Here is a 27,970-nt window from a genome sequence, read left to right on the forward strand (position 1 = left end):
TTGTAAGAATTTATAAAGCGTGCGTATGCACAGATTTGATTGTAGTGTGCATATGCAAAAATGCACGACAATTTTCATTTTTACAAAAATGGTCTTTGAACTACTTAGCGCCACTTCAGGGTCTTAGCAGACGCTGTACTTTTGTTAGTTTGAGGGCGCCAGGTTTACAGGTGCACAGTGGACCTTTAAGCTCCTTAGTAATGTACGGGTCATCTAATTAGGGCGGGTCATTAAAAACAAAATAAAAAAACAATGTATGTTGCAAGCCATTTTGCTACAGCATATTAAATATTTATTAATAAATAATTTCATAAAAGCGGGACCCACTGGTTGGAAAAAACCCTGACTCATCATTAACGGTACATTCCAAGCGTGCCACACAAGCCCTGAAAAGTGAAGCCAAAACGTCTCGATCGCCCCCCAGTGACTGGTCCCAGTATAGGTCATAAACCCCGCCTCCCCCATGTTATTCAATGGGACTTGAGACCAACTAAACAATTTCATTACACTTCAATGATCTTTTTTCCGAAGCTGCTTTCTGTCATTTACTGTAGTTTTTATCACGCTGATGTAAATTCAAATGTTTGTTGTTAAAATAAGTTTGTTTTTAGTTAGATATTTAATGTTATAAAAACGGTGGTGTCACGTCATGATTGACAGCTGTGATAACGTGTGATATCCTCATTCTGCGAGAGCGAGGGCGGGGTCTTGATTTCACGGCTTTACTTCCTGCTCACTACTGCGCTGGACTGGTCCCCAAATTGCTACTGCACAGACTCAAGACCCAAGATGTCAGCGCCGTATCGGGACACTGGCGGCTTCACTTTTCACCAATGGAAGAAAGCGAACGGGTGTCGTCCATCTTTTTTTACAGTCGATGGTAAATTCAAACGGGGCTTAAGCATTGATGCTTCCCATTCACTTTTAATGGGTGACATAATGCGTTGCCGAACTAAATTGTGGATCGTGTGAATGTACCGTAATGTGGATCCGTTGGCGCTACGTTACTGCCATTATTCGCGGCAGAAGTTGAACATTTCTCAACTTTTCAAGCGGCAATGCATACGTCAGCCAATCTGATCACCTTATGCTAATAACCTAGACATAGCCAGTCAATTACGTTTATGGAAGACCGGAGCATGTGTAGTGGCCACTGTGATTGGCTGTTGGCCACGCTTCAGACAAGACTTTGTCAAGCCTTAAAACTTCTGTCCCGTGTGAATGTACCATAATGCTTCTCTGTTCTCTCGTCTTGCATAAATGTAATAAGTTGGCGTCTGCACTGGGTTATTTGCATAAGGCGATCTGATTGGCTGACGCCTGTGTTGGCACTTGAAAAATTTAGAAATGTTCGTCAACCCATTACGTCACCAATTAAAAGTACACGAGAAGCGCTGAGACCTCATGTAAATGTCCTGTAAGCATTTTGTTTATGCTAAATCTCCACAGCAGTGCTCTCTGACGAGTGATATTTACGTCAGTATCCGAAATTTTGCTTAGTTCTTTTCTGATATAGTGGATTAAATAGCATTCGCTCTTTAGGAAATCGTAAAAAAGCGAACCAGTGAGCGAATTCGGACACATCCTATGATTTTGAGGTCAGCTAATTTGACTTGAGTCTCTTCTTTAGTAAGACTTGTTTCCACTTTAACATTCAACAGTTAAAAACTGTTACTGTTTGTTCACACCAGATGCGAGTACAACGTTTTGTGCGAGTAGATTACATACAAAGTTGGATCAGACATGAAGTTAAATCTCGCAAGTAATCTAGAGCGAGTAATGCGATGCCCCACATTTGGTGTGTACATAGCATTAGTCTTATCACGTGTAATAGTGCTCCTTTTTTTTGAAGTGCACTAGCACATATAAGACACATTACATGAAGAATAGTTTGTTAGCTAATTTTGTTAACTTTTTTAAGTATGAGCAAATGTGTTCCTGTAGCTCATTTGTTAGGGAACCGAGTTAGCGGCACAAAGGTCATGCATTCAATCTCAAGGTACACACATATGAGAAAAAATGTACCGGTATAGCTTGAATGTACTGTAAATCACTTTAAAGAACATCTGCTACGAAGTACAATAGTAATACTGAAGTTTGCTTTTGGGAGCTTTAGTATTCAGATTACTGAACTGATGAGCTTTATGTTGCCATATAACAAATACTTGAAAATAATTGTGGCTCATTTGCATTATACAGTGCAATATGAATGTGTTTATGAGAAACTGAGAGAGATAAAAATTCTTTGTGTGGTCACATACACTCGCAGCCACCCAGCTTGCGTTTCGAAAACTCAACTAGAGTCTCATGTAATCCCAAATTTCCTGCAACATTCCAGCATGACTTTTCCATTTTCAGTTTTTCTCTGTGAGCCAATCCATCCACCCTCACCAGCTCCCATACACACAAACCCATCCGTGTACACGCCATAGCAGCAGGTCCCTTAGTAAAACAATTACTTGCAATATCACTGGAACATTCTTTTGGTTAATTTAATATGTATCAAGCAAACCTATTCACATGAGTAATATATACACCCACTCCCAAGAAAGACTTGCATACTTTACTAATGTCTACACTGATGTTTATACATCAGACTGAATTAGGAAAACTAGGAAAGATGTTAAAAACAGGGAGGGATTCACTATCCTACATGTCACGCAAAAGGCAATTACTCGCTGTTACGAGAACAAGGACGAGGCAATAAAATACCCTATAGTCCAACCCGTGAAACACTTCAGAGTCACTGTTATTGACACCCTAAGATCAGATTGCGTGTCTTGTTCTCTTAGCATGCTATGTTTTTGTGCTCCAGCCTTCTGGACGTGTCCTATTGTTGCTCTAGTCTGGACGCCTCTTCTTCACGTTCCCATCTGGGCTTTGGGGGTGGGGAGTTTTTTGTAACGGCTTTAATTGTGTAGGTGAGGTCGTACATGAAGCATTGCAGTTAATTGGCTTTAAATGAGTCCATCTGCTTTGATTTGGGTTTGTAATGTGTCTGCAGTTCCCATGATCTTATAGTCTTTACGGTTTTTGTTTTTTTCTTTTTCATCTCTTTGTTAGATATCTGCAGATGGGCATTACATTACATTACATTGAAGCCCCACCCTGATATATACACTCTCTGACCTGCGACCCAACAAGTTTTACATTTACAAATACATTTCTTACTTATTTTAAAGACTCACTGTGTAGATTTTTGGGCGGCATCTAGTGGTGAATTGCAACAAACGGCTCAGTCGAAACGCATAGAGAAGCTACGGTAGCTCTCACACTTCAAACACGTCATCGTCTGAGACAACAGTGACAAAATGCGCTCTGTAGAGCAGTTTGTCCATTTAGGGCTACTGTAGAAACATAACGGCGACTTCCATGTAAGGAGACCCATGGTGTATGTAAATAAAACGGTTCATATTAAGTTAATACAAATAATACAGATCATTATGTAACGTCTTTATGCACCACTGAAAATATAGTTATATAAATTATACTGCATTTCTGTCAAGAGATCTTTCTGAAAGTTACACAATGCACCTTTAAAGGATTAGTCAATTTTCTTAAAAAAAAAAATTCAGATAATTTACTCACCACCATGTAATCCAAAATGTTGATGTCTTTCTTTGTTCAGTCGAGAAGAAATTATGTTTTTTGAGGAAAAAATTCCAGGATTTTTCCCATTTTAATGGACTTAAATGGACCCCAACACTAAACAGTTTTAATGCAGTTTAAAATGTCAGTTTTAAAGGACTCTAAACGATCTCAAACGAGGCATAAGGGTCTTATCTAGCGAAATGATTGTAATTTTTGGCAAGAAAAATAAAAAATCTGCACTTTTAAACCACAACTTCTCGTCTTTCTCCGGTCCTGTGATGCACCAGTAATTGCGCAATGACGTGGAAAGGTCAGGTGTTACATATATAAAACGCACATTTGCGGACCATTTTAAACAATAAACTGACACAAAGACATTCATTAGTATCATTCAACATACAACAACGTTGGAACGGTCCTCTTTGTAAACACTGGGGCGTAGTTTCGATACGTCATTCAGGACCGCTTGACGTGATGACGTATTGCGTGAGGTCGCACTGGCGCGTCACAGGATCGGATGAAGACGAGAAGTTGTGGTTTAAAATTACATATGTTTTATTTTTCTTGCCAAAAATGACAATCGTTTCGCTAGATAAGACCCTTATGCCTCGTTTGGGATCATTTGGAGCCCTTTAAAACTGACGTTTTAAACTGCATTAAAACTGTTAAGTGTTGGGGTCCATTAAAGTCCATTAAAATGAGAAAAATCCTGGAATGTTTTCTTCAAAAAACATAATTTCTTCTCGACTGAACAAAGAAAGACATCAACATTTTGGATGACATGTTGGTGAGTAAATCATCTGGATTTTTTTAAGAAAATGGACTAATCCTTTAAAGCAAAGTAAAAAACACAATAAGCTATCTGTACATAGGAATTTTACCATGGTAACACAGGCCTTAAGTGACTTGTTTCTTTCACAACACAACCAAACAAGGCATAGGTAACTATATCTGTATCAACATCAGAGATAAAGCAGAGCTGAAATCCACATGCATAAAGCTCAGGCTTTATAATGTAAGTGGAGCTGCTAAACAGTCAGTAGTGAATTCGGTCTTATCATCACGAAACAACCAGCGTGAGTTTCCTGTCTGCTCCTTTAGTTCTTATCACTCCATCACATAACAGACAGCTAATGCAGCTTCTTTCTCATGTGCTGCAGATCCAAAGTTTACTATGATCCACGGTCCAATCATCTATACCCATTCATATGTTTCTATCTAGACCCGATAAGAGTGAAGACTGAATGGTATAAACAACATCAGAAGTGGAAAGATACAATATCTAAATTAATTATCGTCAACAATTTGTAGAGAGAGAGAGAGAGATTGCTTATTTGTACCAATAAGTGTAGTTCAGGGTTGATCATGTGATGCGTGGGCTTATTGAGAGGAGGCACTTCATGTATAATGTTGTCTATTAAAATTAAAGCATTATGAAGCATGTCGATGTGTGTTCGTAGGAGTTAACAGTTTAAAGTGCTGGCTGTTCCATTAGACAATCTATTCTCATACAATAACACTCATTAATGCTAATGGGCTTTATTATTAGTTGAATATACACTAATTCATTAGCGGTGGAGGCGCTGCATGCTTGGCATTGCTCACACTTGGCAAAACCTTTTTTTCTCAAGTTTGCAACTTGAGCCTTTAGTTACAGACAAGAATGATACCTGAAATTGTGTGGTTTGTTGAAAATGTTACATTTGCAAGCAACTGGACTCAACCTTTCCCTGGTGGACAATACAATTGGTGTTATAATATCAATAGCAACCACTTGGCAACATCATAGATACCACACATAGACAATAGGGTGGTCCTTTAATGGGTAATTTAAAAAAAAAAATTCAATTCTCACCCTCTAAATGTGTTAGGATATCAATAAAAACACAACATTTTAAATTGTTCCTACAATATCTAGAGGTTGCTGAAAGCCTTTCCCGAAATCATATATTTTTGCAAAAACTGTACCATTTAAAAATGAACAACACACATAAAACTTGCTTCTTGGATGGTAGCTTTGTTCCAGTTATTTCAGTCTCTTCCGATCCGAGTAGTCATATAGCGGACTTGTTCGTGTTGCTTCAGCATTCGTCTCAGTGTATAGTATTGTCTATTGTGCTTCATTCACATTGAAGCTTTCTTGCTTTGAAATACACATCACAACTAAAGCAGGAGTTTTAATTGCATGGAGCATGGTCAAATGGTTGCATGGTTTAAACTTGTAAGGTCTTTTTAAGCAACCTTTAAATATTAATTAATATTGAAAAAAAAATATTTTTATTTATTCAAACATATTGGTGGGTTGAGAGCATGAACTTTTAAAAGTAAAAAAATAAGGACCACCCTAATAGACAACCACTGTAGCCTTATAGAAATGCACTTGCACAGCAAACCCTTGGCCCCTAGAACACCTCAGCATGACAGCAGTGAAGAGTACATGCAATAAGCGACCAAAAGTACACATTTGCACTTATAGAGTTCATAATTTGAGTACCTCAAAGGCATATTGGTGACAAATGTTTACATATCTGTACCTAAATGGTACATGTTAGGACCTACTTAAAAGGTACTTCCCCAGTGACCATTTTTTTTATATTAGGCATCAAATATCTTCTGATTGGCTGGGATTGTGTTACATCATTGTGGACAGACAAACTGATGGTGATTGACATCCAGGGCTGCTACAACTATTCAAGTTGAAAAAAATATTTATAAAATTTGTTATCAGGAAGTGTCTTTTAGTTGGTCTGCGCGAGTGTTATTGATACTTGAGTCAATACTTGTGTATTTATATTTTGGTTATTTAAAGATATTTTTCTATTTAAAAACTGGATACACTTTTTGTTTTAAGCAGGGTTACCACAGGTCCTTGAAATCCTTGAAAGTAGATACAAGTCATTGAAAGTGCTCAAGTCTATTTTATGCAAGAAGTTTTCTCAAGAAAAAAATCCATATTATTCCGTGTAGTGTAGGATAATATCATAAAAATTCTAGACTTTTTAAGCACACATGCTAAACTGTTTGCTTTAAATGCTTATATCTTCTGTATGCGAATGTTGATCACACCAAAATGCTTTTTTGCATAGTTGTGTTTGACAAATGAAAACGTCTCGGGTTACGTATGTAACTGTTGTTCCCTGAGAAGGGAACGAGATGCTGCATCTCCCTTGCCATACTTCCTGCATCCCTGTAACGCTGTCTTTGGCAATATTTCAGATAGCGATATACTTCCTGGCTCCCGTGTCACCCTGTCTTTGTCAGTAAGCCTCACTATTGGTTGAATTTGATATACAGATGCACTTACCCCTGGAGGAGTCCCTAAAGTGTCACCGCAGTGATGCAGCGTGAGTTCCCTCAAAAGGGAACTGTAACAATGTATCTTAAAAGGTAACATGATGTAATCTTGCTCTCACTTGAAATGTGTCCCAATATTTAGTCCTTGAATTTGAGGGCATTGGAAAGTCCTTGAAAGGTCCTTGAATTTGAAGTTAACTAAGCTGTGGGAACCCTGTTTAAGGCTTAAAATTTTTGTAAAACTCTTAATGTGACTTTTGGACTTAGGATTTGGGTTTAATTTTGTTAAAATATGCAAAAACCCTTGTACCCCCGGTTTCACAGAGAAGGCTTAAGGCTAGTCCTAGACTAAAACACGTGTTTGAGGTCGTCTTAACTGAAAAGAACTTGCACTGAGTGCCATTGATTTGTCTCAAGATTCACACCAGTAACGTCTTTGTCTAAGGCATGATTATAAAAGATCTTTAAACATCTTAATTTAGCGAATGCCTATCCTTGCTTTAGCTAAGCTTTGTCTGTGAAACCAGGCCATTGATTTTTTTAAAGCTTTTAATCGGATTAATCGAGAAAAAATTATTCGATTAATTGATCAATTAATCGAATCATTAGTGGCAGCCATTTTGGAAACTTGTTGCATCACACCAGTTTAGGTTGGTCTATGCACTGTGAAAAAAACATATTTTTTACTAAAGTGCTGGTTTGTTCGGTTCGTACGTTTCATTTAATGTCAACAAACATGCCTTGCATTGTGCTTTACATTCCTTAGCAGTTTGAATGTTGCCATGTCCATAGCAAGCAGCCAACCAACTTTTCCGACTCTCTCTGGGTTCTTTAAAACCCGGTTTTGTAATAAAATAAAGGGTTTTGTGTTTAAAAAAAAAAAACCTTTTCCACCCAAGGATCCTCAATTTCCCCTTAACTACTCAAACTGCTGGTCCTGCTGGGCCCACAGACACAAAGGTACAGCATCAATACCAGCAATCTATCACTGCGGGGTCTTTGTGTGCGCTCACGTTATCCCGCAAGCAGACAATAACTCGGGATGCCACCGGTTTGCATCAATTCTGTGCAGTAGGGGACAAAACTGATGAGCATTTAATGTGCTTTCGAATAATCGAAGAGAAAAGCTTGTCCTTTGTTTGGCCTGGTGTGTGTGTGTTTGAAAAGCATAAAGACAGGACCCAACCAAGTAAGAGCGATGTTTTTCATACTTGGACCATAAGGTGTGATCGACATTTTAAATGACTAGAAGATTCAATGTAATTTCTTCCATTCAGCGGTCTGGCTTCATACTGCGAGAGTAATGGAGGCCTAAGAGAGCATCTGGATAAACGGTACAGTCCCGCTGCTATGCCAGGGTGGGACGCTGGGTAATCGCACACACCGATCCCCTTGTTAGCTTTCCTGCGGTCACCTTCAACACTGTCAACAGGAGTTATAAATGCATAGCTTAGTTTTATGATTGTTTGCAAGTTTATAAAGACAAACTTGTACTTTAGATATACTCAGGCAAACAACAAACATTCATATGCATTTACTTAAAAATGAAATCATAAGTTAAAGCTATTCATTATTAGAATTTTTATCACAAACATTGGAAGGATGCATCATTCAAAATCCCACTAAGCCATCTTAGTAGACATGAGGACATCTTGTATTGTGCTTGTTAAGTCACTTTTTGGACACAGTTACCTGCGTTTTGTCTGTCACACCATGACATATGAGTTTCAGGGGAAAGTAGTCAGCACATACATCTCCATGTCACTTATCTTTTATACACTGAACCTCATCCATTCTCTTTTCCTGCTCTTAATGTGTCAATGGTAAGACTTGGCTATTGTTTGAGCTTAGCACTGGAGACCTATCAAGGCCATTAGCCTAGCAGCAAGTCCCAAACATCTAAATTACACTCTATCTCTTTCACACCCTATTCTTAAAGTAATAACACAGGGAAAATTTCCCCTCTTTTCATCCGTTCGATGCCGTGCTTCACTTTGCCAAAGGAGCGCTTTGGAAAGGAGAGGGATCAACTGTGAGAGGCAGGGGTTTTATAGAAGTGAAAGGGGTATGGGGGAGGAAGAGAAATTGGAAGGCGCCCTTGGCGCAATACAATAAAAACATCCTGTAATTTGCTGTGACATACTCTTCTGTCTATCAAATCAGACACGCTCAGGCGCTGAAGTGTACTTTATCTTTCTTTTATACCTTTCTATTCTCTCCCTCCCTCTGTGTCACAGAAAAGATTATTGATGTCTGCTAACCCATTTTAGAAATCACAGCAAATGGTAAAGGTTACGTACAATGAAAGCATTACAGACGTGCCAGGAACTAAACAAAACAGCTTGTCAAAGTCATTGGGCTTTTTTGGCATTCACTCTTACAGGCAATGTGAAACAAGAGTCGAGAGATTTTACCAACAGGTAGTGCTTTAGCTTTATTTATATTTATGCATTTGGAAAATGTTTTAACTTTTGAACTGAATAAATTAGGTTTGGAAAGTACTTTTGTACCAATATGTGCATCAAAATACCGTTTGGTGCACCATGTACATAATTTGCCATTTAAAGGCGGGGTAGGTGATTTAAAAAATATGTTGTTAACTCTTTCCCCGCCATTGACGAGATATCTTGTCAATAAGACAAAACGCTTCCCCGCCAATGACGAGATTTTCCGTCTTTCCGCAATACCGCTATTATCCACCCTTCCGCAACTTTTTAAACCCGGAAGTATTGCCCTTTGGCAAGCGGCTGCATGTCCGTGTCTGTTTTAAAGATCGCTCTGAATGGGATCTCTATGAAAAGTCCGTCACAAAATGGAATTATCTCTGCTTTTTGCTCAAAATGTGGTGTTTTTGCAGAAACCTACCCATATTCAAAGCTGATTGCAAAAGAACCACTGAAGGTAGCATGAAACGTTTTTTTTTTGTTTGAAAGCAGAGGGTCTGTTCTTTCATTTGGTATATTGTATGTTTATATATTTGAAGAAGAACATTTTCTGGAAGACATTAAACTTTTGTGAAAATCATGAAAAACGCTGGCGCTGGCTGGCAACTTTTTTTTAAAAACGCTGGCGGTGAAAGAGTTAAAGGGAGTCGGGCTGATTACCAAAACACGCTTGCAGCCAGTCAGCAGTAAGGGGCGTGTCTACTAACCGACATCGTTGCCTGGGTTGCGTATTCGTGGGGCGGGTTTATCAAAAGAAGGTCCAGATTCTATTGGGGTAGGGGCGTGTTTGTTTAGGGGATTTCAGATGTCAACATTGGCTTTCAGATATCATGCACCCCTCCTTTAAGGTCTTTATTCTGGTTAAGTCTTTATTCAGAAAAAGACATTTACATGCTCTGCAGCTGGTAAAATATACGTCAAAGGATAGTTCACCCAAAAATGAAAATTCTGTCATCGTTTTCTCAATCTCATGTTGTTACAAACCAGTATAAATTTCTTTGTTCTGATGAACACGAAGGAAGATATTTTGAGAAATGTTTGTAACCAAACCGATCAGAGGCCCCATTCACTTCCGGCTGAGGTAATCTACTTATTGTTTATTTTGCTTGTTATCAAAAATAAACTACTATAAAAGTACTCTGTCTTTATTGACTCTTTGTGTAAGTTTACCGGAAGTAACGTTTGTAATGGCAATCAGGTAATGCATTGACAACAAATTCCATGTTAATATACAAACATTCATGTGCATTTAACAGCATTCATAGAGACCCTGCTGAAAAAAACAGCATACCAGCAAGACCAGCATATGTTATGTTTTGGTGCTGCCCAGCTAGCAAAAAGTCATCTATTGGACGTTGAGTAGACGTAAACTTTCAACGTCTAATTTTGGTCCACTGAAGGTTAAAAAAGAAAATGGAAAAGACGTCAAATTTTTCCAACTTTTCAACGTTAAAAACAGGTCGATCTTCAACGTCTAAATACGGTCAAGTGAAGGTTGAAAATGAAAATTGAAAAGACATCAAATTTGTCCAACATTTCAACGTTGAAAGACCGTAATTGTTTACTGGTAGATTATGAGTTGAAAACATGGTCAGTTGAAAACACGTAGTCAAACAGTCCAGCCAAAACTACTTAGTTGAAATCACGTCGTAAACCAGTCCAAGGCGGACCGACTTATTTTCAACCATATTTCAATGTTGAAAGACCGTAATTGTTTACTGGGTGGTTTGCTAGTGAACACCAGCTAAACCAGCATCAGCACCAGCTAAACCAGCACCAAACCAGCATTAGCACAAGCATCCCATGCTGGTCATACCAGCAAGACCAGCATATGTAATGTTTTGGTGCTGGTATTCTGGTGACCACCAGCTAAACCAGCATCAAACTAGCATAGACCAGCATAATTCCCATGCTGGTTTGATGCTGTTTTTTTCAGCGGGGGAACTGAAAGCATCACGTTTACATTCACCTCTTCTATATTAGGCTAATATATAGTGTAGGAAAAAATGATTTAATCAGTGAGACAAGTTCAGTCTAATAAAGGACAGATGTGTCAGTGGGGTTGTGTTGTGTCATAGCCCTAAAACAGAATCATCCCGAATGATTCATGTTAAAGAGAGTTAAACAATAAAATAAAAGCGTAAAAAGTTTATATGTGTGTGCGTGTGCGCATGTAAAATGTAAACTGATGACACAAGAGGAGCAAAAGTTTAGCTGTGTGTGTGCGTGCGCGCGCGTGTGTGGGCTTTGATCTCTATCTCAGCTGGTCCAGGAAATGAGCTCCGTATTAAAATCGTACATGACACGAGACCTCAGAGCTGAGCAGATCACGCTGTAAAAACAAAAACACAAATCCCTCTTTCCCTCTCGCGCACAAACGGACACATCTGAGCACAGGAAATTAAAAACCTTTTAAAATTACCCATAAACCACAGAGGCTCTCAAATGAGAAAATAATCGCTGATTATTCACAGAGTTTGAAGTGGACACGGAAAGAAATTGACGACAGCCTTCAATCTCGATTACTCAGTGCACACACACACACATGCACACTTTTATACTATTTACAGTACATTTTCAAAACTAATGCACCCAAGTAAATGCACAGCCACCGTCCAATCAAGGTCAATCAGTTAAATATAAAGGAAAAGCATTTTATTTTACAAAGACAATTAAGGAAAAGTGACAAAACATGCATAAGGAAAGAGCCAGATGAAGAAATAGTACACTTCCATAATGTAGCCTACCTAAAGTGCTCTTTTTTCATGCACAAATTTTGTACTTAATATACAAAAAAATCTCCTTTAGTACTTTTTAAGATTTTCTTATCTAAGTGTACTTATTTGTGCTATTTTGAGACATGAACTAAAATGCACTTTTGAATACTATCTCTGTATTGAAAAATGTATTTAGTTAACACACTTGTATTTAAAGCGGTACCTAAATACAAATCTTAAAATAGCACAGATAAGTACATTTAGATGTTCTTAAGATTATCCTAAGAAGTACAAAAGAAGAATTTTTTGTATATTACGTACTAAATTATGCGCATAATACTAGAGCACTTTAAGTAAAAATAGAAGTGTACTACTTTTTCAACTGCAGCATTTTGTAGCTTTCTTACAAGTTGTTAGAATGAATGTTTACAGCACAAACACAATGAAGCTCATGGGCATGTTATTGTGTTTTTATGTCAAATTAGATATACTGTACACGTGTTGTGCACATGCTGTCATTGTCATATTACAACCAATTACTTGCATTTATGAATAAAACTGGAAGATCTGTGGGTAATGTAGATAATATATTCTTAAATATTAATTATTTATCACCTAATTTATTTCATTTATAGATGTATATTTTCATACTAATATCCAAGGGCACACAACTACAGTTTTTTTGCAGTCTGCTGTCTATAAATACAATAATGCCCCCTAGTGGATAGTACTTGTCTGACTGAAGACAGCACACCGTAAACCAGGGGTCTCCATCCTTTTTGTGAGCAAGGGCTACCAATAGGAATAAAAAAATCTGGAGGGCTACTTTTTGGATTTAGTCTACTCAAACCTCTTTTGTTTTACTTGTTGATTTTACTTTTTTTACTTGTTGATATGTTTTGTAATTGTTTAAAATCTTAACATACATAAATAACCAATATAAAATGAAATACATAAATATTGAAATTGAGGCTATTATGTGCTCACAGACTCCATGCGGGCAACCCGCCAGCACCATGTTAGAGACCACTAGAGTTTATCTGAACCATGCACACTTTTATGCTACTTACCGTACATTTCTAAAACTAATACACCCAAATAAATGCACAGCCACCATCCAAATAAAAGTCAATCATCAGTAAATATTAAAATTGAGGCTATTATGTGCTCATGGGCACCATGTTGGAGACCACTACTGTAGAGTTTATCTGAACCCTGAGTTTTTTAGAGACTGGGTTGTTTATTAAAATCACGTTGCAACAAGAATGTGTGAATAGAAGACTTTATGATCAAGAATGATCATATTAATAAGTACTTTGAGATAAGCCATTGCATTTGAATTAGAATTATTGTAGATTTAGATTTTAGTGAAAAATTATGTCATAACTAAAAAAGTAACTTGCATTACTTTTTTTTAAAAAAGTAACTCAAATATTAATGTGTACATTTAAAAAGTAATGCGTTAATTTACCCATTACTTCAGAAAAGTTTAAAGTTACAATTTAAAGTTATTAAAACCTATAACTTTATTTCTTTCCAAAATTACAATACACTCCCAGTATTACTCAAGACCCAGAAGCTATACTGTCAAAAATAAAGGTACAAAAGTTATCACTGGTATGTTCCCCTTAAACTGGTCTTAATATGTACCAGATGTGTATACATTTGGTACCAATATGTATGTTTGAGGTACTAATATGCACTCTTTAGGTACAACGATGTACTTTATGAAAGTGTACCGGCCCAGTGCCAGCTTTTAGGGATTGAAAAGCAGGGGTTTATTGCTGACTGTTTTCTGTAAGTTTCTGCACGGCGAGTATTTCTAGCTGTACCCATGCAGTACAGAATATGAGTGTCATATCCCAGATGCATGCAATAAGGTTTGGCTGGTATCTGTTACAGGCTAGGGAGCTAAATATAGCCCAACCAAACGCCTGCATACACATGCACCACACAAACTGTGTGTGACCTCACAGGATTCGGCTTACTCCACTTGTACATTGTTTTTCTGTCAGCTGTTAAATAATTTTTTGGCTTGATTCATGTCCAACCACAAGATGGGTAAGTCACCCAATGCCATATGTGTATGATTTGATATTTCCTACGATTGCTGATCTTGTACTGTGTGTAAGTGCAAGAAAATAACATTTCTCAGGTTTTGCAAATGCTAACCAGTATTTTGCGTTGAATGTTGGAACTGCTAAAATACAGTGCAGGCCTAGTATATCTGATCTATGAATTTCGATTTATTTACAGGAATCTGAACCAACAGTGCTTGGTGAACTAATATAACTAATAATGGTTCATGTAAACACCTCTTCATAGAAGGTGACCTAAACATCTAGAATGACTCCTTAGTGCCGCCGACACGGTTTTAAAGGAATGGGACTGTCAGATAACTCTGTGACTGGCCGAGGCCTGAACAGCCCTGATCCACTGGTGCGCGAGGCCTATCTCATGGCCTACGACTATATAAGTTATGTAACGGCTCAACCAGGCGTCCCACCCGGTCCTGCGCCGTCCCGAGTCACGGCCGCTCTGCGTCACGCAGGTGATGAACTGCTCACCCGCTTCCCCATCTTCTTCCGCCGGTGGCCACGTGTCTTTCAAGACGTGACGGAGGAGACGGCATGCTCGGCCCTCGTTTCCATCCTGGATGAGCATTTTGCACCTACAAGGCGTAGAGATCTCGCCTGGAGTGCCGTGCTGTCCGTGTTTGTTCTGGCCGGTCAACTGGCTCTACACTGTCAGGAGAGAGGCATGACTGCTGTACTTCCTGAGATTCAGGAGTGCGTGGGCAGTTATGTAGAGAGGGTCGTCTGTCCAGAAATTAGGGACAAAGGAGGATGGGTGAGTGTCAATGGGCTCTTTAAAAGTCAATGGGTCTCCTCTTCATCAGGACTCATCCATTCAGATTCAATATACCAGATGCTTACTGCACATGCATGTTGAAATGCTTTATTCTGATTTGTTGAGAAATGTTTTACAGGTATAGAGACAGAGCGCAACGCGCCATAACCTGAAAACCACGCCCACCATCCGTCTCCATTTACTGCAGGCTTGTTCAACTTCATGCGGCGCCGCAAGAACCGACAGCCTTATTACGTCAAAGTTCCGCGAGCAAACTCCTCGTATGATTTCGCGAATCGCTCTCGCGGTACTTTGACGTCATCCGGCTATCGATTCTTGCGGCGCTGCATGAAGTCGAACAAGCCTTTTGTATTGCGAGAGCCTGCCTCCTTGAGGCTGCTTATAACAAAAACAGAATAATGCCTAAAAGCTGCTGTGTGACCGGGTGCATCGATAACAAGCCAAAAACCCCAGAAATACGTGTTTATAAGCTGTCGACCCCCAAAAACGCGCGTTTAAAGATACAAATGTCGATACAGGCAACTTTTCATAGCACTACACTATTATTAGAACTACGCCCACTGGAGGGAAAAATAATCGAGCTGTTAGCTGTAAACCCTGTCACACAGCAGCTTTTAGTCATTATTCAGTTTGTTTTTATATTAAAAGCCAGAAATGACAAGGAGGCAGCCTCACGCAATACAAAGTGAATGGAGACGGTTGGATTGTTTCCCCCCGGTGGGCGTGGTTTTCAAATTAGAATAAATGCGCTCTCTATGCATTATTTTGTGGTAAATTCAGCGTGACCTGTCAAATGTCTTAAAATAACCAGTGAAATAATTGACTCCGGTCCTTTGAATTATTTGATAAAATGCACACCTGCTTTATTTGACCTAAAATTATTTTATTTTTCATGCATGTGATAACAACTTTTTATTGTTACTTTATATTTTACTCTTAGTCAGGTTTTGTCAGCCGTTTTGGAGAGAAACAAAATCTTGAAGATCAGGTGAAGAAGGTGTGTTGCTGGTCCCTGCTCTTGCTTTGTGTTGGGATCCTAACCTACTTTGTATGGACAAGGAGGAAAACTTAGATCACAGCGCCATCTGCTGGGACTACATTGTCATGAGGACACTATCTGCAACTCCATGATGGTTTGGGTGTGGTTGTACACATAAAGAGATGGTTTACCTAAAAAAGAACATATTTTGAGGGATGTTTGCAACCAAACCGTATTGGAGCACCTTTAACTTTCAATTGTATTTTTCCTACTATGAAAGTCAATGGTGCTTTTGCTTCCTGATTGATTACAAATATCTTCCTTTGTGCTCAGCAGAACAAAGACATGTATACAGGTTTGTGATTAAATGACAGAATTGTAATTTTGGGGTGAACTATCCCTTTAAAGGGAACATGTATATACTACATGCAATTTATATTAATGGTGTTGAAAAACAGAAAATAAATTTCCCTGCATTTGTTTTGCATTCGACATGTTTTATCTATAAATGCTCAAAGCAAACCCAGCCCAATGTTTAACTCTGATCTATGACCAGTTTATTTAAGGCAATAAACAATGAGATAATGTTTGGCATGAAGATTAAGTTTGATATGATGTAATGATGTAAAATATAATTTGATCTTAAGGCTTATGCTGCAAATGAGCTTTAAAAAAATACAATTTAGTTTTAAAATGAAATAAGGAAATGTTTACTTAAATGTGTCTGTCCCTTGAGATGAGATTTTGCATTACTCTTAGGCGTGGTTTCACAGATGAGGCTTGGGTTACACTTAGTTAAAATAGGACATTTAGCTAGCATTTATGATTCAAAATGCTTTTTCTTTATATTTTTAGATCAAAGAAAGTTATTTTTAGATGAAGACAATGAAAATATGCATTGAAGTCTTATCTTTGAAGTGACATCTAAAGACATTTACTTGCTTTTGCATATAGAGGATCTTAGTGCTTAGATGTTTTTATTGTTTTATGATCTGTGTATTTTGGGTGTTGTTTTATTGAAAGCACTTTGATCCACTGAAATTTGTATTATAAATCAATTAACAAAAAAAGCAACCTAGTTTAGTATATCAAGATAACTTAACCCTTACAAATCAATTGTATTTTACAGATTATTTCATAGATTAAAAAAAAAAACTGAGTGACTCTTGACATGCATTTTGCATTGAACATGACCACGTGTTAATTTGACTGTTGACATCTGAAGTCAAACCCAAAAACCGGTTTGACAAGATTTATCAGTAGTCTATCAAACCAACCAGTAAACGATAAGGATAACCTTTAAGTTCAATTCACTTGCTTTGTAAGTCAGACAAAAATAAAGATTCAAGATGCTTTAACAAAAGAAACGGCCTTTTATTGACATCTGTACAGACAACAGGCAAAAAACAGAAGTGAAGTCACTTTAAAGAAAAACAAACATGGAGCTTTGGAAAGATTTTTATATCTTGAATGACAGCAAAATGATACAGCCTGGAAAACACATATATATTAAGAGACTTAAGCCAGCTCTTCTTCTCCCTCCTCCTCAAACTCGCCCTCCTCCTCTGCGGTGGCCTCTTGGTACTGCTGGTACTCGGACACCAGATCATTCATGTTGCTCTCAGCCTCAGTGAACTCCATCTCATCCATACCCTCGCCTGTGTACCAATGGAGGAAAGCCTTGCGCCTGAACATGGCAGTAAACTGCTCGGAAATGCGCTTGAAGAGCTCCTGGATGGCCGTGCTGTTGCCGATGAAGGTGGCGGCCATTTTGAGTCCCCTGGGTGGGATGTCGCAGACGGCGGTCTTCACATTGTTGGGGATCCATTCGACGAAGTAGCTGCTGTTCTTGTTTTGAACGTTAAGCATCTGCTCGTCCACCTCCTTCATGGACATGCGGCCACGGAAGATGGCGGCGACTGTGAGGTAGCGGCCGTGACGTGGGTCGCAGGCGGCCATCATGTTCTTGGCGTCGAACATCTGCTGTGTGAGCTCCGGTACGGTCAGGGAGCGGTACTGCTGGCTGCCCCTGCTGGTGAGAGGTGCAAAGCCGGGCATGAAGAAATGAAGACGAGGGAAGGGCACCATGTTTACAGCCAGTTTACGGAGATCTGCGTTGAGCTGGCCGGGGAACCTGAGGCAGGTGGTGACGCCGCTCATGGTGGCAGAGACGAGATGGTTGAGGTCACCGTATGAGGGCGTGGTGAGTTTGAGGGTGCGGAAGCAGATGTCATACAACGCTTCGTTATCGATACAGTAGGTCTCGTCTGTGTTTTCGACTAGCTGGTGGACCGACAGTGTTGCATTGTAAGGCTCGACTACGGTATCGGACACCTTAGGGGAAGGCACGACGCTGAAGGTGTTCATGATACGATCTGGGTACTCTTCACGGATCTTGCTGATGAGCAGCGTACCCATGCCAGAGCCGGTACCACCACCCAGAGAGTGAGTGAGCTGGAAGCCCTGCAGGCAGTCGCAGCTTTCCGCCTCTTTGCGTACCACATCTAGGACAGAGTCCACCAGTTCAGCTCCCTCTGTGTAATGGCCCTTAGCCCAGTTGTTTCCAGCACCACTCTGACCTGTTACACAAGCAAAACATTTTATTTCCTCATCTGCCATTAGTTAATGTATGAAAATGTATTTTAATGAGAATGATACTAACCAAAAACAAAATTGTCTGGTCTGAAGACCTGACCAAAGGGACCAGACCTCACGGAGTCCATGGTACCAGGCTCCAAGTCCACCAAAACGGCACGGGGCACATATTTGCCACCTAAAGGTTGCAAAAAACAGGTTTAGATATGAAAACTAGTTTATTATTCTTTGATAAAAATGATTAAGGCGTGTTAAAGGATATTATTTGTGGATGTACCTGAAGCCTCGTTGTAATAGACATTGATCCTGTCGAGCTGCAGGTCACTGTCGCCATGGTAAGAGCCAGTGGGATCAATTCCATGTTCATCACTGATAACCTCCCAAAACTAAAGAAAAATATAAATAATGCATTTGGTAAGTGTAATTTGATAGTCATCAAACATGGGCTTAACCTAAATATAATCATATACGATTAGATTAATTTTATTTCACCTAACTTGCAAGCAGCCATGAGTGAAATCTAAAATAGTTATCTAAAAATTATTGTTAAAGTGTCCGTATCGACGCATATATGCCAACTTAAAATGATTGTACAGCGATCTTTTGATTTACATGTTAACATAAAGCGCATTGTGCACGAGGACTATCAAAAGGCGCCAATTTTTCTTAAACTGCCATGTGCATGTGTCAATCCGCATGTCTTTAATCACAATGCAGGCCATATACATTTTATAAATACCACAACTACGCCCGGTGCATTTTAATGTAGTTTATTTAAAATAGGATATGCATTAACGTTTTAAAATTGCTGTTTAAAAAGTCGCGCGCGCGGCACGCACACCGGTTGGCTGCCGTCCATCCGCCGCGCACTTTGAATTTTTGCTTGCGTCACAAGACAATCCGTCACTTCCGCTACAAAGTGCGGCGCGTTTACGCATTATCGATTTCTTTGTGTTTAAATTTTAGGATATATACAAATAAACGTATAAACCGAATCAATTGGTAGGGTAGTTATTTAAGCCGAATACGGCTATTTGATAACGTTAAAGCTATTGGAGTAAAATTCGCATGAGCACTTCCTTTTGTCGCAGTGCGTCTCACAAAGGGTAGTTCCCGGCAGACACCGATAGGAATTAACCGTTGGCACGAAAGCATTTATTTTTGGACAATGGCGACTTAAATTCACTTGCTTTTCTTTTAAAGACTTAAGATTTTTTTGTCGAATCAAAGCATTATAATGAGGAAGCACATGGATGACCCAGTTTCCATTCATATTTGTTCAGACTATTCATTGTTAATCTCTCAATATAGTACGAAGACATTTACATCAAACTACGAATAATTAGCAGTTAAACAAATAATATTTCGCTAAATTGCCCTAAACACCAATTGAATCCCTTTACATTAAAAAATAATACATTTGAATGAAATAAAGCAAAATACGTAAGATTTTAAAATGCAAACCTTAGCTCCAATCTGGTTACCGCACTGTCCGGCTTGAAGATGCACGATTTCCCTCATTTTGTCTTTTAATCGAAGGTGCAACACTAGAGGAAGCTGTAAACGTCTTTCTTTCTTCGAATGGGATGAAACGAACACTTCCCCCATATAAATAGACCGACTATGCTCCTCCCCGACACGATGTATCAGCTATTGATTGGCTAACTGTCTTAAGGCCCGCCCTAAAGGGCCCTCGTGTCAAATCATAACGAAGACAGAAAATGTAGATTGGCCCGCATCGCCTATCAATCACATATTATGTCAACGTATGATTTTCTTGTAAAAATGTATTTGATATACAGCAGCAAAGTCTCAGTATGAAGTTCAGATATAAAGGGATTGTAAATCACGAATAAGATATACAAGCGCTGTTTTATGGTGCAGACATTATCTGTGTCACTGCAGGATTTCTGCTCTAAGCGCAATCAAAACATCTCAATGTCATAACAGGAAGTGGATTCACGTTTTAAGCCATCATTTCCCTCTTTAAAGACCAAGCAATGTTCAAAGTAAACAATATATATAATAACAGCAGCCCAAAGTCATAATTACAAACAAAGAAGGGCATTTAAAAAAAAAGAAGCACATATTTGTCCCTAAACATGTAACCAAAGCAAAAAAAATCAGGCAATGGTTTTACATTGTTTTGCATTTCATTTGCGTTTACTTAAGGATACACAGGCTTCCTTTGGCACTAAAAATCCCTATACATATTGTAGTACATTGTAACAAGCTCCAGATAGATAGATAGATAGATAGATAGATAGATAGATAGATAGATAGATAGATAGATAGATAGATAGATAGATAGATAGATAGATAGATAGATAGATAGATAGATAGATAGATAGAGCTCTGGTATGTGGGTAGTTGGATTATTAAAGACCAATCTGACTACATGAGAGGGAATGCATGGTAATATAATCGGGCCTGACACAGTTGCTGTGACTTACAGTGAGAGAATGAGGGTTTGCCCGAGTCCCCTGTATCACTGCTTCAGGCCTCAGGGGTTTTACCGAACTGACCAGACGAGGCGACAGATATAGCTGTAGAAGCAGATGGCACTTAGTGCTTTTGTGATTTAAGTTCTTTGAAGTGAGGCTCATTGTATTTGCAACACTCAGTCGCTCATGTTGTACATTTGTATTTACTACTATTTACAGGTGTGTCACAGTAATACATTTAATTGTTTTAATCGAAGAAAAATGGTTACAGTGAATACGATACAAAGTAATATTAACAGATTATTCACTTACAGTAAGTGAGTCATGACTGCTCTTCGTGTTTTATAAGTTTAGTCATTATAAAGACAAAAGCCTTATGCAGAATAAAATTAAAATCTAATTTGCACAATTACTTAAAAGCTCATCAAGGCCATCTTGGGTTTGGTTAAGGGTGAAAAGGTAATAAAACTGGGTGAAAAGACATTTTAGAAATCATATTTCTTAGATCTAACCTGCCTGTCCCAGACAGCAGACGACTCCAGGCCAGACCTGCACTGGAGCTGCTGACTTCAGGGCGGATCCGGTGCAGATCCAGCCTGGAGTCGGCTGGAGTCGGGGTGTGATATTAATAAATTAATAAATATATATATTTTTTTATTAATCATAATTGATATTCTAATGTGTGTTTTCACAAATACACAGAATAGTGGTCAACCGATTTAAGTTCATTATTGATAATTAATCTAGATGTCTCTAAACCTGAAGATGGGATTACGTTAATTTCTGGATGATTTATTGCATTGCGTTATTACCATAGACTGTAAAAATTATGGACGTAGTGTCTGTGACGTCACCCAAAGGTTTGTAAAGAGGTTTTTTGAAGCCAATAGTTGGTGGGGCCTGCCATCGGCATTGGCATCACGTCACCGCGCATCACTCACAGATAACCGAAAAATGGTAAAGAGGTGTGGGTAAAGCTGAGGTGGCCAGTTGCTGAAACCACGTCCGCCTAGTTCGACTCTAGTGACAGCAGTGGCAGTTCACCTGTCACTCAAGTGGCCACGCCCTTAAAAAAATCGAAAGATTATTACATATTTTTTTTAAAGTCTTTTATTTCTAATCAAAATGCAATGAGAAAAAGCTTTCTTTTCTGTTGATATTATGCAGATGAATATTTCAAATTAATATTTCAATCTTGTTCCATTCGGGTATGGAATGGAAACCCTTTTCATCTTTGTTTTCTTGTAAGGTAAGCAGATTCACTCTAAAACAACACATTAGAAAAAGTAAAATATATTGCAAATAGGACTTCACCTTAGCTTTGAAAGATTCACAGGGTGGCTGTCTTGGCCACACTCCCATGCAGCTGTTATCTTTCTAGGTAATAGGGATAAGTGCAGCAACCATCTGCCCACACTTGCCAATAGTTCTATGTCTTCTCCCATACGTGCTCCATTTCCTCCCCCTTATAATGTATCTGCTTTGTTTAAAACACATTGGTCCCACAACAACATTAGATGCATCATAAAAGAGCCATTAACTGAACTCACCCTATCTATCTATCTATCTGTTTCCATTCCTCTATAGCCTTGCTCACAGACAAACAAAACTAGGCTGTGACAATTATCAAATATCACAAAAATTTCCTTTTGTTTCACTGATGAACATATTTGCATACAAAGAGGAAGTCATGCACGTAATGGCTCACGCCTTGTCATTTAATATTCACTCTCTCTCTCTCTCTCTCACCACTTCTGCCCTGGTTTAGTTACACAACAGCAATTTTTGACTAAAATAATTTTTTTACACCAATGAACATTTTATGTGTTATAATGACTCTTTATGAAGTGTGTGGTGTGCGTGAGTATATGATAGTTAGTCAAAGTGACATTGTATTCTTTATTGCAGTCATAGGTTTGGTTTTATTGAATTATCTGCAAGGCTGCTAAGAAAAAAAACTCTTACATTTACCCACAGGGTCTAATGAATACTGATTAGATTGATATAGCATTAGAAATATTAGATTTCCATAAAGATCCTTTAAAGACCCAATTTGGAGAAAATCAGGTTTTTATTGTTGTTTACATGACTATGTGGTGTTTTTAAAATGTTACAAGACAAGCCATGTGCAGATTCATCATTCAACACCATTTTGTGTATTGCTCCATAAAATTGTAGACAGGCTTATTCCAATGGTTTAAAGTCGCCTTGATTTCCAACATCATGAACATGAAACCAGTCATATCAACACAGTTGAATGTGTGGATCAGTAGTTCGAGTATATTATGTATGGATGCCACATAGACTTGGTGCTAAAACGATTGCTGCATAGATCTGCTTCAACTCTGCTTCTGTGCTGCACATGCAGGGTGAGTGTTGTAACCTGTTAACATCAGGGCTTAAAGATTAGTGTTGCAAACGCGCAGTTTACATATGCACAGTTATAAACCTGCCAAATGTAGCATCTATTTACCTATTTATCTATGGCCCGAGGTGGTCTGAAAGAGTGGAGGCAGGGACTAATTTGCATAGAATTGCGTATACTAAATGAGGCAAGGGTGTACACTTAAGCTTTTTTAAAGCAGTAAGAAATTACTGTGACAAAACTTTTAAATATGCTATTATGAAGCGGGTTCGGGTCTAAGTTTCACATGTGCCGGGTCGGGTATAATAATAGCGGCATCCGGTCTTGGGCAATTTAAAATAAATGTTTTGCCGAATGGACCAGAGATGACCCAAAATATTTGTGTACATCGTGTGGCTAGCGGTAGGTTAATTTTGGTTGAGACAGAATTGTCAATCAATTTTGAATGCACATTTTAGCGGTTCGTTGTCACAAAGGAACATATATGCAGCAGCGAATGCATGACGGTGCCGTTTACACTTTGGTCAAAAAAAACTGCCATCGGACTCGGGTCTTATTTTCCCTGGGGTCTTTCTTTAAAAAAAAATATTTATGCATATCACGTTCGGGTATAAAGTGATTCAGATCATTTTGAGTTGGGTATATTTCTTTGGACCTGAGAAAATCTAGCTGAAAGATGAGTTTTAAAGGGATAGTTCACCCAAAAAGGAAAATTCTGTCATCATTTACTCACTCCCATGTAGTTACAAACCTGAATAAATTTCTTTGTTTTGATGAACACAAAGGGAGATATTTTGAGAAATGTTTGTAACCAATCCGTTGGACCCCATTTACTTCTATAGTATTCTTTTTTCCTATTATGGAAGTGAATGGGGTCCACCAACAGTTTGGATACAAACATTTCTCACAATATCTTCCTTCATGTTTATCAGAACAAAGAAATGTATGCAGGTTTGTAACAACATGAGAGTGAGTAAATGATGACAGAATTTTCATTTTTGGGTGAACTATCCCTTTAATGGATCAAATTCTTGACTACAGGGAGACTTTAACATCAAAAGAATCTTTCTGTTTCACAAAATATGCTTTCCCAGCAAGTAATTTTGCATTTAAAGGGCACCTATGGTCCAATTCACGTTTTTACATTTCCTTTGGTGTGTAAGTGTGTATTAGTACATGTTAATGATATGCAAAAGGTACAAACCCCAAAGTAAACGATGACGCGAGTTATCATCTACAATGTAAATCTCTTTTCTTGGACTACAACAAACGGATTGTAGGCAACAGTTTACTTCCTGGGATTGGTGATGTAGACAAGACCGACATTATCATAAAGACCGACATTATCATAATTCCTCCCGCTTTGGACTGAAAATGTACTTCTGTTAGCATTGCATTGTGAGCGAATCTTTCAAACATTGTAAGGAGCGTCACATTTCCAGCTGACGTCAGAGGTATTTAGGCCAATCACAACGTACAAATTAGCTGGCCAATCAGAGACACAGAGCTTTTTAAATCCATGCGTTTCAGGAAGAGAGGGAAATCTGGAGCTCCAAAATATGGTATGTGGAAAATGATGTATTTTTTTGAACCATAAACCACATGAACACATTGTATTATACCAAATACACAAAATAACATTGTTTTTTAGCAATGAAGTAGGTGCACTTTAAAAGATGTCTAATAGCTTTCCAAACACAGCCCAGACATCTAGGCTAAAACAAGGCAAAATTTATCAGTGAACCTTTAATAGACGTCTAACAAAATAAATGAAATAAACAAATGAAAACAAACAACTTTTGTTTGAAATCATTGTTGACTTTACTTACATGGTGGAATATCATACATCTCGCAGGTTACTTTGGCAAAACGACATTCAAGTTTGGCTAGAAGTGGGTTACTCATATGCGGTCTATAGTGAAAAGATGCTATTGCGTCATATGGCGATCATATTATCAAGCCAACTTAATGGTCACCATGTAGTCACCAAACTAAAAAACAACCTTGCATATCTTCTTATTGTCAAGTAAAAGACAGAACTGAAACTCAAAACTGAATAACAAAACCACAACAGGGAAAGAGTACGGTAACACTCTTAGGTGTTTTGCACAGCAGAATTAAGCTTACAAAAATGTAAGTCTCAAGTAGATTAAGAGTTTCATGTGTAATCCCATAAACTACCCTGATTATGTACTCTTAAGCCTGCGTGTGTATGTGAAATAATAGATGAATCCGATATATCATAGCTAAAGTCTCAGTGTGGACTATGCTGCATATAAACAGCTGCCAGAACCAACAGGATTCAGGTTTCAAACACGACCAGTATGTCATTACCAGCAGAACACCATTGTACATAATGCATTAAAACTCCAGTGTGATGTATGCACTTACTGTTGTTTAGCATTCAGGGATTGTCCCATTAACCTCTTAGTACAGTAAACCTCCCCATCCCCCTTCGGCATTTAGCTCAGCAATGGCCCGAGTCATAGCGTCATTCCCTCAATAGACTTTAGTCAGCTGTTCTAGACACTGGCTGCTTAGAGGCCAAACAGAAGGCTACTTACACAACTAAATAGTGCAATTGGCCACAAGAATGGCGATGGACGTCTTGCAGTGTTGACTACTGGGCTTCAGTGCTGTAAATTAAGTGGGCGACTACGGCACGAGAACAACCCTGTGTTTGTCATCTTTCAATGCTTACTGTTTGAACTCAGGGTGAGGCTGTGCTTGTGGATTGGACATGACCACAGATTTAAAGAGAAAGAATCAGTGTGCATATGAAATAAATGAACAAGTTTGACTGGTAACACAGTGAATGAGAAAACATAGACAACTACATAGTAATGCGGCATCCCAAGTCAAATGACCTCCTCACATGTTACTCATTTAAAATGCTTTACATAGGCAGCAACACACAATTAGTTAGCATTTTCATGTCTTGGTGAATTAGCTTTCTGGTTTGGTGTGTATGACAGAACCGCCAAACTGATCTCACAGGAATTTGTACGTTTTTACAAATTGGCTAATTCGTATAAATATATATTTTCTTAATTTTAAACTAAAAACGTTAAAAAAATTTGTAAAATTTGTTGTAAAAAAATACTATTTGATTAACGCTTAAAAAGTACATATACAGTTAAAAACTGTAATTTCTACGATTGTTAGAAAAAAAAACGTAATAAAACATAACCCCGCCCATACACCCAACATCTAGGGGCAAAAGCTAATTGTACGAATTTATATGAATTTGGTAAAATATATCCAGATTGATTGTATTGGAACAGCTTTATATAAGAGAATGGGAAAGTGATTTCAATGCATGTTGGGACTTTATAGCACATGAACGCTGTGAAGCACACTATGTAGTAATGAAAGCAGAGTATTGGAAGTATCCGAACTATAAAATACAGGAAGATAAAAAAAATCCCGCATTTTCAACGGTATTAAATGAAATATATTAATTCAATTAAACTGTAAGTTAAATAGAAAACTAAAAACCCGAACTTAAAAAACAAAAGTACTTGCATCTTTGTTGAACTTTCCTCTAAATGAATCTTTGTTTAGTCCTTTATTAGTTTTGGGTGTTCATTGTCCCTGTGAACTAATTTCCTGTCTGCATCCCAATTTGCATTTCCTAAATAGTATGTTGAAATGAGTTTCCATAAAGTTCCAGCACTGCAAAAAGCTTTCTCACTTTGTATTTTTGTCTTGTTTTCAGTACTAATATTAAAAACTTCTGAAATCAAGATGTATTTTCATGATGAGCTAAATGATCTAAGAAAATAAGTCTAGTTTTTATAAACTTTTTCTTTAATTAAATGTTTAAGAACCATTGGCAGATTTTTTTTCTTGGATGGTTTACTTTTAACTGGGAAAATTCCAAGTGTACACTGCAAAAAATGAATAAATTCTTATTATTTTTGTTTTGTTCTCAGTAAAAACATCAAAAAATTCTTAAATTAAAATGCTTTTTCTTGATGAGCTAAACGACCCAAGAAAATAAGTCTAGTTTTTTTTTTTTCTTGAATTTAGTGCTTAAGAAAAATGTTCAAGATTTTTTTGCTTACCCCATTGGCAGATATTTTTGCTTGTTTTATGCACAAAATCACTTCAATTTGATGAAAACAAGACAAAAATACTAAAAAACAATTCTTGAAAATCATTTTTTGGAGTGTAGATCCATGCAAACTCAAACGACTGATATTACCCACAACCCACAGCAAGAGAGCAGAGTTTAGTTGCCTACAAAGAATTAACAAATTAAGTAAATGATGTGTAACTGAATTAACAAATTAAACAATGCATTAAACATTACATAATGAATGAAGAAATGCTTAAATGCAAAGATGGGTTGCATTTTGATGTTTGTGTTTTTTAATGATCACACCGTAATCCAGCCAATAGTCGTCACTTACGTATCATGTATGTATGTCCCTGTGTTTGCATACCCTTTTGCTCTGCACTCAAAAGTATGCACTTTTCCAACCCAAGAACCATACATAGGCTACTATTATAGGGATTAGTATAAGTAGGTGAATTGGGATGCAACTCAGGTGCCTCATTTATAAAGCCACAGCAATGATCATATTTATAAAAATGGTCTTTGATGTATAAAAGGGTCTGAGCAGACATACCCACTTTTGCTTGTCCGAGTGCTGCAGGTTTTAAAT

General features: G+C 38.1%; 2 protein-coding genes and 1 long non-coding RNA gene across 3 annotated transcripts; 1 reads left to right on the top strand and 2 right to left on the bottom strand.

Moving 5' to 3' along the window:
* The first annotated feature begins 13,954 nt into the window (after positions 1–13,954).
* bcl2l16 (BCL2 like 16) lies at positions 13,955–16,388 on the top strand. Its single transcript, XM_065247645.1, has 3 exons — positions 13,955–14,107; positions 14,303–14,896; positions 15,858–16,388. Exons 2-3 carry the CDS (start codon positions 14,429–14,431, stop codon positions 15,987–15,989), a joined length of 600 nt encoding a protein of 199 aa, XP_065103717.1. The 5' UTR covers positions 13,955–14,107; positions 14,303–14,428; the 3' UTR covers positions 15,990–16,388.
* An 861-nt stretch (positions 16,389–17,249) lies between these two features.
* Positions 17,250–20,114, bottom strand: tubb2b (tubulin, beta 2b). The gene is made up of 4 exons (XM_065247644.1): positions 19,956–20,114; positions 18,769–18,877; positions 18,559–18,669; positions 17,250–18,475 (listed from the first exon to the last, which is right to left on the bottom strand). Exons 1-4 carry the CDS (start codon positions 20,097–20,099, stop codon positions 17,415–17,417), a joined length of 1,425 nt encoding a protein of 474 aa, XP_065103716.1. The 5' UTR covers positions 20,100–20,114; the 3' UTR covers positions 17,250–17,414.
* A 1,539-nt stretch (positions 20,115–21,653) lies between these two features.
* On the bottom strand, positions 21,654–25,918 carry LOC135730113 (uncharacterized). Its single transcript, XR_010525880.1, has 3 exons — positions 25,692–25,918; positions 22,250–22,415; positions 21,654–22,001 (listed from the first exon to the last, which is right to left on the bottom strand). It is a non-coding gene; the product is annotated as an uncharacterized lncRNA (long non-coding RNA).
* Between the last annotated feature and the right edge of the window lie 2,052 nt (positions 25,919–27,970).

The sequence above is a fragment of the Paramisgurnus dabryanus genome, chromosome 11 (genome assembly GCF_030506205.2).
Source record: "Paramisgurnus dabryanus chromosome 11, PD_genome_1.1, whole genome shotgun sequence".
Lineage (NCBI taxonomy): Eukaryota > Metazoa > Chordata > Actinopteri > Cypriniformes > Cobitidae > Paramisgurnus > Paramisgurnus dabryanus.

What these genes read in the sequence shown, in the direction of transcription:
- tubb2b (XM_065247644.1), bottom strand. Translation starts at nt 20,099, where the DNA reads ATGGGGGAAGTGTTCGTTTCATCCCATTCGAAGAAAGAAAGACGTTTA. An exon ending in CTATTACAACGAGGCTTCAG is followed by an intron (nt 18,670 to 18,768) that starts GTACATCCACAA and finishes TGCAACCTTTAG; the next exon opens with GTGGCAAATATGTGCCCCGT. An exon ending in ACCAGACAATTTTGTTTTTG is followed by an intron (nt 18,476 to 18,558) that starts GTTAGTATCATT and finishes CTTGTGTAACAG; the next exon opens with GTCAGAGTGGTGCTGGAAAC.
- bcl2l16 (XM_065247645.1), top strand. Translation starts at nt 14,429, where the DNA reads ATGGGACTGTCAGATAACTCTGTGACTGGCCGAGGCCTGAACAGCCCT. An exon ending in TTAGGGACAAAGGAGGATGG is followed by an intron (nt 14,897 to 15,857) that starts GTGAGTGTCAAT and finishes TTTTACTCTTAG; the next exon opens with TCAGGTTTTGTCAGCCGTTT.